The 12328-nt window shown below is 39.5% G+C and overlaps 1 protein-coding gene across 1 annotated transcript in view; it reads right to left on the bottom strand.

Annotated features, from left to right (window-relative positions):
• Trpm6 (transient receptor potential cation channel subfamily M member 6) overlaps positions 1 to 12328 on the bottom strand; it is a 152474-nt gene that overhangs the window by 122011 nt on the left and 18135 nt on the right. Inside the window, exon 2 of the mRNA XM_021151275.2 lies at positions 3274 to 3347. Within this exon, the coding sequence (XP_021006934.1) occupies positions 3274 to 3347 (74 nt within the window). The remainder of the gene's footprint in view (positions 1 to 3273; positions 3348 to 12328) is intronic.

The raw sequence follows: 12328 nt of genomic DNA, 5'->3' as shown, positions 1-12328 counted from the left end.
ATAGATAGATAGATATAGATAGACCTCTGTGTGTGTGTGTGTGCATGCATGCATGAGTATGCATATGTATGTTTGTGTGTATAACAATATCAAATTAAATACTGCTGTCGATCCACTTCTATCCCTGTCTAATGCCACTCTGTTTCATTAACACCGTTTTGTTGTAGCATTTTTATTTGTTTGCTTGATTTAGCTAGCTTGGTTAGTTTGTTTTGTTTACTTGCTTTGGTTAGTTTAATTTGATTTGCTTTGGTTTTGCTTGGCTTAGTTGGCTTACTTTGGTTTGGTTTAGTTTGTTTTAGGTGATTTTTGTTTGGTTAGCTTAATTTGCTTTGCTTTGCTTTGCTTTGCTTTGCTTTGCTTTGCTTTGCTTTGCTTTGCTTTGCTTTGCTTTGCTTTGCTTTGCTTTACTTTGCTTTGCTTTGACTTATTTGTTTAGCACAGTGCTAAGAATGGACTCCAAGGCCTTACACATGCTAGTCTCTGCCACAGAGCTCTAGACTCTCATCATTATGCATCATGACATCTCAAAGGCAAGGCCTCTATGTTTCAGTCTTCTTTCATATTCTATCCTACTTTTCTTGGCTGGGATGTCTATGAAGTCCTAGAATCCATCTCTAGTATCAAAATAAATCAATAAAAAAGTAGATAGATAGATAGATAGATAGATAGATAGATAGATAGATAGATAGATAGATAGATAGATAGATAAGGGTAAAATTGCTTTTCTTTTCTGGACATATATATATTGTATATATACATATAAATTTCAAATCTCTTGAAAAAAATCTTTCAAGATTTTGATGGGTATTTTATTGAATTTGTAAAATAAGTCAGGAGTTAATATATGTATAATTACTTTTATATTAATAATATATAAGTATATAATATATAACTAATAATAATAAAGCTTTTCTCTTTATAAGTCAGAAAAACTTCCAGGATTGAGTCATCAATGATCATATTTTCAATGTAAAGTATATTTTAAAAAACTATAGTTTTTCAAGAGGGAAAAAAGATATTGCTTATAAAAATCAGGAGAAGTATAACCTGCTTAGCACGGGACATTCTAACCTTCACTTCTATACCAGCCTTGATAAGAAGGAGAATAAGAAGTTAATCAAGCCTATTAGATTTGCTATCTTTTTAGGAGAAAAAAATATTAATAAAAGAGAGAAAATTTTGTTTGTGCTAAATAGTGAACTAGTTTTATTGTGTGAATCTGACCCCACCCCATCCCCAGGCTACTGTTTTGAATGCTTGAATTCCAGCCCCACAGCCCAAGGCTTATGGTGCTGTTTGAAGGCTTGCAGCCTTTAGGAGGTGGGGCCTGGCTGGCAGAAATATTTCACTTAATGGCAGGCCCTTGAAGGTAATGACTTACCACTCATTCCAACCACAGTTTCTGTTTTCTTGTCTAAGCAATGTAAACAGGATCTTGCCACACACAGGAGACAGAGTGGACAACCCTCCAAGTTGTACTGAGACCTTCTGAACTTGAAAGTCAAAATCAACCCTTCCTCCCTAAATGCTTCCTTCCCTAATTGCTTTCACCTGTTTTGTCACGTGGATGAGAAGTGGGAAATACACCACCATTTTCTCCTCATTATACTGACAAAAACACATAAAGCCATGCTTCTCGAGACTCTTACTAGAGCCCAAGAAAATGGAGTGTGTAAAGGAATGGCCATAGTCATCTATTACATTTTTTATAATGACATGAACATAGAGGCATGGGGGTTTTATCCTCTGTAAAATGTAGAAAGTCTTGAAACTTTCATAGAATTATGGTCAATGGAGCCAGGCATATAGCGTATGTCTGTAGTTCCAGCACCCACGAAGCTAAGGCAGAAGAATGGTGAATCTAAGGCCAACTGGAGTTGTATACAGACACCCTATCTTAAAATAAGTATGTATCTTTTCTCTGAAGCTGGGGATTGATGGAAGAGCCCCATGCACACTAAGTGAACGCTCTAACACTTAACATTCCACATCTAACATTCTCCTTGCGTCTTAGGATGTGTGGTTACACAGTTCATATTTGTCACTTTTCCTGAGGCCCAAGGAGCTTGTGAAGATGATTTTCCACTTGAAGTGAATGGAGTGACTTAGACCTCAGTCCGCTTTACACTATGCCTATGATCCCATCGCCTGACACTATAAAAGCAGAATGGAAAGGGGGGTAATGGAAAGGGGGGGGTGGAAACAGTGTTACCTTGGCATCCTATAAACATTTTATAAACAGGTGAAATGAGAATTTCCAATCACAGGGCTTACCAACCATAGGTAATTCAGTGAGGGTGGGACTAGTCAATGTTTAACGAAGGCATAGAACACCATTTTAATCCTTGCCAAAGAGTCTTACCATGTGCCCCATGTACCAATGACTTCTAAACTTTAAACACACATAAGGCCAATGGCATAAGGGAATCTAAAATAGACTAGCTACCCTAATTAAAATATTTCTCTTCTATTTCCCTATCAGTTTTCCACCAGGTCAATGACATCCAGTCCTAACCTCATGAACCTGATTACCCTGAGGAATTTTCTGTAGACCTTTCTTTCCCCGTTTCTCACCAGCTGCCTTGCTGACCTTTGTCCTACAAGTAGAGTTTCCATAGGGTTGTCCAGAACTCAGAGTTCTCTAACTCAGCCCTGCCGCCCACAATCTACATACACACAAAGCCCCCAGAGGAAAACATAATTCAGTCTGGTGACTCCTTGGATCTCTGCAGTCTCCCTAATGTGTCCCCACCAATCATCATTTCCCATGGATACCTTACTTGCGATAAAGAACGGTCACGAAATTTTGAATATTTAATGTGTAGAGAGTAAAAATTATTTGTCCAAGCTTGGGTTACAGCCTTGTACTCCTATGACACCTGTCCTGCCTCCAAGAGGAAGCACATGGAGTGCTGTCCTGCAGTACCACATGGAATGGAATCCACCACAGTCTAGTGCTGTTAGGACATGTAGTTTTTTCCTCCTTTGAGTTGATTGCTTCTTTAAATAGACCTTTGACAGGAACATATTGGGGATAGGTACTGGAGCTGTTGCGAGGTAACTGACAAAAGTCCCTTCTCTTACTGAGTTTTCTACAATATCCATGGCATGTTTTTATGGAGTTACGGAAGAAATGCATTGAAATGAATAAACACACTCACTTCATAAATATCATCAAAACCTCTACATAAGTGATATTTCTAAATTTCTTCAAACAGCACTCAATGTAATGTTGCTTTAAAAAAAAAAGAATATAATTAAAAACTGTACCTGTGAGGGTCTTTTGAGCTGGGTATGAATTTGTTACACTCTCTCTTGTAGAATACCCCTTCGATCCAGGATTTCTGAAACAGAGCAAAACATAACCTGTGATCTGTTTGAATGAAATGAGAGTGTGGTGTAGCTATGATAATTTAGGTAGGAAGGATTTGCATAAGTATCATGATATTCATTAAAATACCAAGACGAGGGGCTGAAAACATGGCTCAGTTGGTCAGGTGCCTGTTGTACAAGCATGATGCTTGAGTCCAGATCTCTAACACTCAGCAGAAAAACCAGGTGTGTACCTGTAATCTGTGCTCTGGGAGGCAGAGCAAAGAAGATCACTGAGGCTTACAGAAAGCTAATCTAGCTGACTTGGGCATAGAGGAAGACACCAATGTCAGTCGCTGTCTCCCCATGCACAACCACTCATGTGTGCATACACACACAAACACACACACACACAGCCAAGACCTAACCAAAATAGCACTCAGCATTCAGCAGCATCTATAGTCAAATGGTCACACAAAATACAAAATTAATTCACGCAGAATCTCATCTTGAGTAACAAGATCTTAGTAAAGCTGTAACTCATGTTCCCTTAAACCTGCTATGACTCACTTCCATATCTTGTGCCATAATCCTGCCACATGATGCTCTCAATACTTTAAACTTATCACTTATAAAATCCCAATGTGGCTATGGTGTCAAAAGGCTGGAAAGCATATGAAGGAACAGTTGTGATCTTGAAAATTTCTTTAGATAGTCTGGGAGCACAGCTTCCCATTGGCAGCATCACTTCATGGTATAAAACCTACATGGGGAATTGAGATTCACTCTTCCTTCTAACAAAGTGCCTTCTAGTCTACAAAATTCGAGTCATATCTAACCTTTGAATGCATAAACTGCATTCAAAGTCTGGAAACAGAAGACTATGGGACTACCATTGAACCCAACTAACATATATGCTTGGCTTTGTTAAAGTATGAAAATATATTTTGATTTATTTTATTTATTTGTTTTAAGATTTTTTTTTAGTGTGTAAAATTGTTTTGCCTGCAGATGAGTATATGCGCTACATGTGTTTAGCTACTGCAGGAAGCCAAAAGATGGTATCAGATCCCCTGGAACTGGAGTGGTGAACCACCATGTAGGTTCTGAAAACTGAAACCAAATGCTCTGAAAGACCATCAAATGCTGTTGCCACAAGCCAACTCTCCAGCTCCATCATATGAAATATTTTGATGCCATATGGCCTAACATTAGAAGTGTGGGTATAACTTTAGACATCCATACAAACTATAACAGAATGGGAGGGATATACTCTTATTCTAAGTGGGCTTATTCTGAGAGTTTACTACTGAATACAACAAAGATGACAGACTCTAGCTCTTAATCAGAAGAGAGAAGAGGGCAGTTGGATCTTGTGCATTTTAACATCTATATCCATTTAAACAAATCTTCCCAAATGAAGGCCAGGGTCACCTTAAGTCTGTCTATCCTCCTATCCCTTTTGCACAGTCTAAAACTATTTTTTATGTATTAAGTAGCACTCAACAAATTGGGGAAACCACAGAAAATGTAAATCTGAAAAAAATCCAAAGTCATACAACTTAAAATGAACTAAATGGACATGAGCTCACTGTGTCTATTATGACAATCATTTAGAATCCTTAAGCCCCATCTCTATTAGAAGCATTAACCTCTACAAACATATTAAATGTCTAATTTTTCTGAAGCGTCCACAAAAGTGCTACAAAGGCACTAATGTCCTCAAAGAATCCCTCCTCACTCTGAATTTTGAAATGTATGGATATACTAAATAACTGAAAAGTCCTTTGGAGAGGCCTCCATGCTGAACACTGGGACTTCTGTAGATTCCTGATATTAAGAAAAGTAGGAAGAAACAGGGAAAGAAGCCTAGCCTGATATAGCACCTCATATGTACACTTGACTAGTGATATAGCACCTCATATGTACACTTGACTAGTGAAGAGAACTGTAAACCAGCTACATGAAGACTCAACTAGCATTGCCACTACTTCAGATGTGGAGGTGGCACGATCAACTCATCCCAAGAGTTTGAGACCAGATTGGGCAGCACAGCAAGATGCTCTCTCCAAATACAGGTATATATGTAAATAAATAAACAAATAACTGGCTGCAAAGATGGGCCCCAGTTTAGGAGTTTCTATAAACACACTAAGCAAGCTGAGCTCAGCCTATTCCTTTTTTAAAATATTTATTCCTAGTTTTCATGCATGTGAGTGTTTTGCCTGCATGTATGTAAGCACACTGCATGTGTGTCAGGTGCCCCCAGAGGCCAGAAGAGGGCTCTGGAACTGGAGTCATGGACAGTTGTGAGTAGTCATGTATGTATGGGGATTCAATTCCAGGTTCTCAGAGAGCAGTCATTGCTCTTAACTGCTGAGCCACCTCCCCATCCCCCTCAGCCTGTTCTTTTCAAGGACTAGATAACAGCTCTGTGATCAGACTTTCTGACCAGAGCACTTAATTTTTTCATATCATTTTGTTCATGTGCAAAAATAAAAATAATAGCCAAGGCCAGCTCATCTGGATACATAGCTCAGTGGTAGAGTGTGTGCTTATCATCAGGGTTCAATCCTAGCACAAAAATAAATAGTTGGAATAGTATTCCATCACAGATCTATTGGGAAGTTTGGCCCTTGAAAACTTATATTTCTTCCAAGGTCATATTAGATCTTCCAAGGTCTTGATAAGCCTTAGCTATCATAATTAGTCATACCACAGGTTAAAATTATATTTAGGTTGCTAGCAACTCAACTCCTATGTATTTTTGCCACAGAAACAATGTGAGACTCTCTAAATCTCCCTCACAGGACTCCTCATAATATGACATAATGGCCTAGGGGTCCACTTTCTCCTTAAACTCCGGGAGATGTAGATCTAGTGCCAGTCATTTATGTTGCTCCAGTCTCCAAGCCAAGAATTGTTGAATGAACAACAAAATGGATATATTCAAAATAGACCTGCAGGAACCATTGTAGAGAATTTTCCTTTCAAAGGTACAACCAGGAAGCCTGTGATAGAAAAAAAAACATAGAAACTTTCTTCCTGCTGTAGCCCAAAAGTATAGCAAAGGCCTCTAATCCCAGTGTTCAGGAAGCCAGAGCAGAAGGGAGGATAGTTCAAAGCCTGACTGGCTCACATAGTGAAAATAAGATGCTGTAACTGCCTCCTTAGAATGGATACCTTTCCGTTCTTTCTTTTTCTTTCTTTCTTTCTTTCTCTCTCTCTTTCTTTCTTTCTTTCTTTCTTTCTTTCTTTCTTTCTTTTCTTCCTTCCTTCTTTCATCCATTTTCATTTGAACTTGAAGGAAGAAAAGGCAGAGCAGAAACAGTATTGACCTAAGTTCCCTTCATCCTAAGGTACAATTAAGTTTTACATTCAATCTTAGGCCTGAGGTAAAAGTGGAGAAATACAAAGAAACATCAAGAGACCAGCCCTGCAGTAGCCACCATCCATGATCAGGCCTAGCTCGCTGTACTGGTTTCCTCTTTGCTGTACTGGTGAATGAAATACATACAGTCACATGCCTGGCAAAGGCTCTACCACTGAGCCACACTCCCCTCCAGATGGAGTGTTTTCAGAACACAGATTCTCTCAGGAGAATCTCTGAAAAGACAGTCTCAGAGGAATCCCTTCGTTTTTAAACCCAGCTCATTTGTTTTAACGTCCATGGGACTAAGTGGCTGGGATAACAGGAAGCAAAGGAATAGATCATTTATATTCTTCATAAATTTTTATACCATCAAAAAAGCTCACAAAACCTTGCCAATGAAGATGAGTTCCTCCCACTTTGATCTTGCCTGTTCTACACACAGCACAGCAACAAGGTTTAGCTACACACCTTCTGTTACCTTTCTTTGCTAACTTACTTATGACCTACTTTAAAGGAAGATACTATGCACCATAGATACAAGGCAGGAGCACTGGGTTTGCCTAGCATGTCCAAGACCCTGCATTCCAAACCCAGGATCTCCAAAAGAGAAGAGAAAAGAGCATCCTCTGGACTAGAGCACTGCAACAGTAGATAAAGCACTTGCCCATGAAACAATGAGGTCTGAGGTTCAAATCCCCACTATCCACATGGTGTGTGCGATGGCCCACCTTGTACTCCCAGCATGCTGTGGGCAGAGACAAGGGGTCCCTGGAACAATCTATGTGGCTAGACTACTGGTATGAGTGTGTTCCGAGGTCAAGTGAAAGACCCTGCCTCCAACTGTAAGATAGCAAGCAATCAAGATGCCTGATATCAACCTCCAGCTGCCATATGCACAATCACACAAGGGTTAGCAGCAATGGCAGTGACCTCCCACATATAATAAATTTGCAAACACACACACACATACACACACACACACACAGGGTGGAAGGCTAGGACAAGTAGAAAGAGGAGAGCACAGAGGAAAGGAGGGAGACACAGAGACAAGCAGGGAGGCAGGGACCAGTCCTTGTGGAGTCTACTTAAAGAATCTATTATCTTGGAAATAACAATTTATAGGAAACCATAAGAATGGCTCATATGAAAAAATATTAATTTCAGACCTCATCAGGAAATTTGATGATTTCTTTGTAGGATGTCTCCCTTAGAGCAATTCCTTCTTTCAAACTAAGCATCCCACATATGAACCTTCTCCAAGTTCAGGGAAGACTGGTCACATTGGGAGAATTAACTCTGGGAAGTGTTGTACATATTTTGTATGAAATCTGCAAGGATACCTCACCTGACTCAATAAGTACAAGAGAAACAATCTCAGAAAAGTAGCATCCAAACTCAAGACATCCAGGAATTTCATTTCTGTCCCACCAATACTACCATGGGGAATGTTTATGGATTTCCCATTAAATATTATTCCCAGGAGGCAGGATTTAGCAATACACATGGAAAGAAAACATTGAAGTACTTTATTCTTTTTTTTGTTTTTTGACAGTAAAGGTGAGCCATTTTTTGTAATTTTTTGTAACAACCCTATATAAGGGAATGTTAGCCAAATAACCCACAGATCACTAAAATGCATTTTTTTTTTCCGAGTGAGTGAACATTATTTAATCAAGCCATCCCACTTAAGCGCCACTCAAATTTTGGCATTTTGTTTACATAAAATGCATTTTTTCTGTGTTAAAGATGTTAGGCAAACCCTATAGGTGGAACAACAATATGAACTAACCAGTACCCCGGAGCTCTTGTCTCTAGCTGCATATGTATCAAAAGATGGCCTAGTCAGCCATCACTGCAAAGAGAGGCCCATTGGACTTGCAAACTTTATATGCCCCAGTACAGGGGAACCCCAGGGCCAAAAAGGGGGAGTGGGTGGGTAGGGGACTGGGGGAGTGGGTATGGGGGACTTTTGGGATAGCATTGAAAATGTAAACGAGGAAAATACCTAATAAAAAAATAAATTAAAAAAAAAGATTTTAGGCAAAAATCATGTAGAATTTCTGAATGAATTTCTAGACTATATGAACTCATAGGTAAATAAGCAATACATTTTTGTGCACTTCACATGGTCAAATGAGGGGTTAGCAACAATGGCAGTGACCTCCCACATATAATAAATTTGCAAACTGAAGCGACACCATGCCCCTTCCTGACTCTCATTACATTACTTAAAACTCTCAAGCCCTCAAGATTTCAAAAATCCAGTTGCTAAATATCACGGAAAATTAACTTTTTCTCAGTGACCACACGAGGTTGTACCATCTCTGAAGGACTAAAAATGCAAATGTAAAGACACTTAGAATCTTGGGGAATGCCCAGTCGTTTTGATAAGAAAACAAGAGGAAATAAAACCCTCTTTTATTCCTTTTTTTACAAGTGTTCTTGGATAATTAAATGTAAAGCTTTAAAGGGAATGCCAGCATATCTATTGCATAACAGTTCTAACCTGTTAAGACTTTCCAGGCAGCTGCATGAAAGGCCCTCCCACATCCAAGAAGCAAAGTACCTCCAAGTGCATCGTCTATGGGCTCAAGACCAAGCTGAGGAGCCTATGCACTACTGGAAAGTGATCAACCACTGAGCTGCATCCTGGTTCCTACAGATGGTCTTTGTTTATACCTCCAACAATTGCATCAAACTCCCCAGAATGTTAGTAAGGTTACACCCATGTCTATTACCTAGTCTAAGACACACTTTCTGGGAACCCCTGGCTGTGTTGTTTTCTATATTGCTATGACAAATACCTGACTAAACAACTTCTGGGGGAAAGTTTAGTTCTGACTCACAGTTTCCAAAGTGTTAGCCGACCACAGAAGGAAGGCAGGGAAAGCAGGAGCACAGAGGTCCTAGCCATCCAGATGGCACAGGAAACACACAGACGTCAAGCTGAAGCCAGAGATGGACCTTACCTTCAAGGTCCACCCAAGTAATCTATTTCTACTAGCTAAGCCATGTATCCCAAAACAACTTCACCGCCACCAAAACAATGATGCCCTAGGATCTCCAGCATCATTGGGAACTAAATGTTCACGTGGTCTGTAGAGGGGAGTGTTACATTCAAAATATAACACCTATAATATTGTATGTTTAAAATAATCAACTGAAAGCTAAACTTAAAGGAAACACGACTGTCTAAGGAATTATATTGGATATTTCAGGATAAGTGTTATTCATCATTATCCACAGAAATACCTGTTTTTGGTGTAGCCCAACAGAAAGAACACAAGGACTTTGCTTCTTAAAGTTTGGTTCATCTGGACATGGTGCACTGGTTTGTCAGTCTGGCACTCAGGAGGCTGAAGCAGGAGGACTGCCAAGAGTTCCAGGCCGTCTTGGGCTGAACAGTGTAAACCTATCTCACATTTTGGGGAGAGGGCAGATAACTGGACAAATTCAAAATCTCTTTTAAAAGCAAAACAGGATGGTTCATGCCTTTAAATCCAATAGTCAGGAGGCAAAGGCAGGTGAATCTGTGAGTCGGAGGGCAGCCTGATGTACAAAGCAAGTTCAAGACCAGTCAAGGCTATATGGAGAGATCCTGGTTCTAAATAAATAAATATATGTATAAACCAAACAAACCCTCCTCTAAAAGAATAAAAGAAAAGAACCAAGTATAGTTGCTTATGCCTGTAATACTAGTCCTCAGAGGCTAAATCAGGAGGATCACTGTAGGTTCAAGCCTAGCCTGTGCTACACAATGCATTTTAGGAAATCTATAGAAGCATATTTAAATATATAGATATATACAAGTAAAATCTCCAATGCCAGGAATGGTTTATATCTTGTTGGACAAAGAGGCCCATGATCACTGCAAACATCACATTCTATTGCCAAGACAGATTGCTCTCCACAACCTGATGGAAAAGCCCTCATGCCAAAGACACTTAACTTGTGTCCTTGAATATGGAGACATTGAGCTAGTGCCCAGCTAGAAGCTTGACCCCTACTGAATAACATTCATGGTGCTAAATGGTTCTCTGCATGCTACTGGAGGAGAAAGGTAGTCATCAATATCTCCCAGTACAAACCCTGAGACATAACCAGTGACCTCCCTGTAAGATACATTGGTACAATAGTGGCATAAATGTTATGGGTGCAACCAATGGCATAGATAGGTCATGGGCCTAGAAGAAAATGTACTATTATTCAGCTAAAGGAACATAGCAATAAAATGACTCCCAATGATGTTCTCTATGCCCATAGACTAGTGTCTTGCTCAGCCACCATCAGACAAGCTTTCTCCTTCAGTAGATGGAAACAAATACAGGGACCCACAACTGGACAATGTACAGAGTAAGAGACCCTGGCACACTCAGTCCTAAATGAAATGTCTTCATCACACTCCTCCACTCAGGGCTCAGGGGACCTTGCGAACAGAAGAAAGATTGTAAGAGCCAAACACGATAATTGACTCCAAGGAAACAGTATCTTCCAATACATGAACCCACAGAGACTGTGACAGAATGCCTAAGAGCTGCACAAATTCAAGCCAGATAGAGTCTCAGCCTTGATGGGGGAAAAATGGGGTCCCAACCCTAACCAAGAAGCTATTTGCAAATAATACCTGCTGGTAATGAAATAATCAGTTTTCTACCCTGGAGTGTCGCTGGGTATATTAACTATACTCTAGGGCAGGTCCCATGGCCAGATGTAATTGGCCAAGACAAAACAAACTCCATGGTTTTCTCTGAATGTTTAGTTTCATTTTGTCTTATTGGTCTTTTAAGAGTTCTGATTCTCATTTTTGTGTTTTGTGGGAAGTTTTGGTTTCAGTTGTTTGTTTTTGCTTTGTGGATTTTTTTAAAGAGAAGGAGTAAAAGACCATGAAATTGAATGCGGACAGAAGTGGGAGCCGGGAAGAACTGGAGAAGGGGAAATTAATCAAAGTATATTATATGAAAATGCTTTCATTAAAAATCAGAAAGTATTCTCATGACTATATTGATAGTTCAGCAGGTAAAGGACATGCCACCGCCTGGCAACCTGAATTCAGTGCCCCAGACTCACATGGAGAGGAACCCACAGGTTGTCTTCTGACTGCTACTCACATACTGTGGCATGTACATACACACATAAATAAATACATATTGTAAAGTTTTTTTTTAATGTGGATGTTTTGTTTTCATTCCTCATCAGTAACTGCTCATGTAGAAAAGCAATGTTTTCTGTAGACTAATACACTCAAAACTATTAAGGATCCTTGAACAATTTTATTGAGTTAACTGGTATTGACCACAGTGACTAAAGAATTCAGCAATGTTCTTGTTAAGATGTTAAAAAAAACAAAGGCAAAAACAAAACACAACAAAACCATGTGGTCAGAGAAGGGCAAAAAAAAAAAAAAAAAAAAACCATAGAAACAAAATCTAAGTTTAAGGTACAGGAGAAAGTGCTCAGAGACTAAATAAAAAACCATTCTTATCCACAATGGTGACTTGATGCCTGAATTCAAAGCAGGTGTTTGTCTCAATAAAAGTAGGTATAGTCAGTCAGCTATTGGATGGAACACAGGGCCCCCAATGGAGGAGCTAGAGAAAGTACCCAAGGAGCTAAAGGGGACTGCAACCCTATAGGTGGGAC

Source organism: Mus caroli, chromosome 19 (genome assembly GCF_900094665.2).
Source record: "Mus caroli chromosome 19, CAROLI_EIJ_v1.1, whole genome shotgun sequence".
Taxonomy (NCBI): Eukaryota; Metazoa; Chordata; class Mammalia; order Rodentia; family Muridae; genus Mus; species Mus caroli.
The sequence above is the reverse complement of the archived record's forward strand: the minus strand, read 5'-3'. Positions and strand labels throughout refer to the sequence as shown.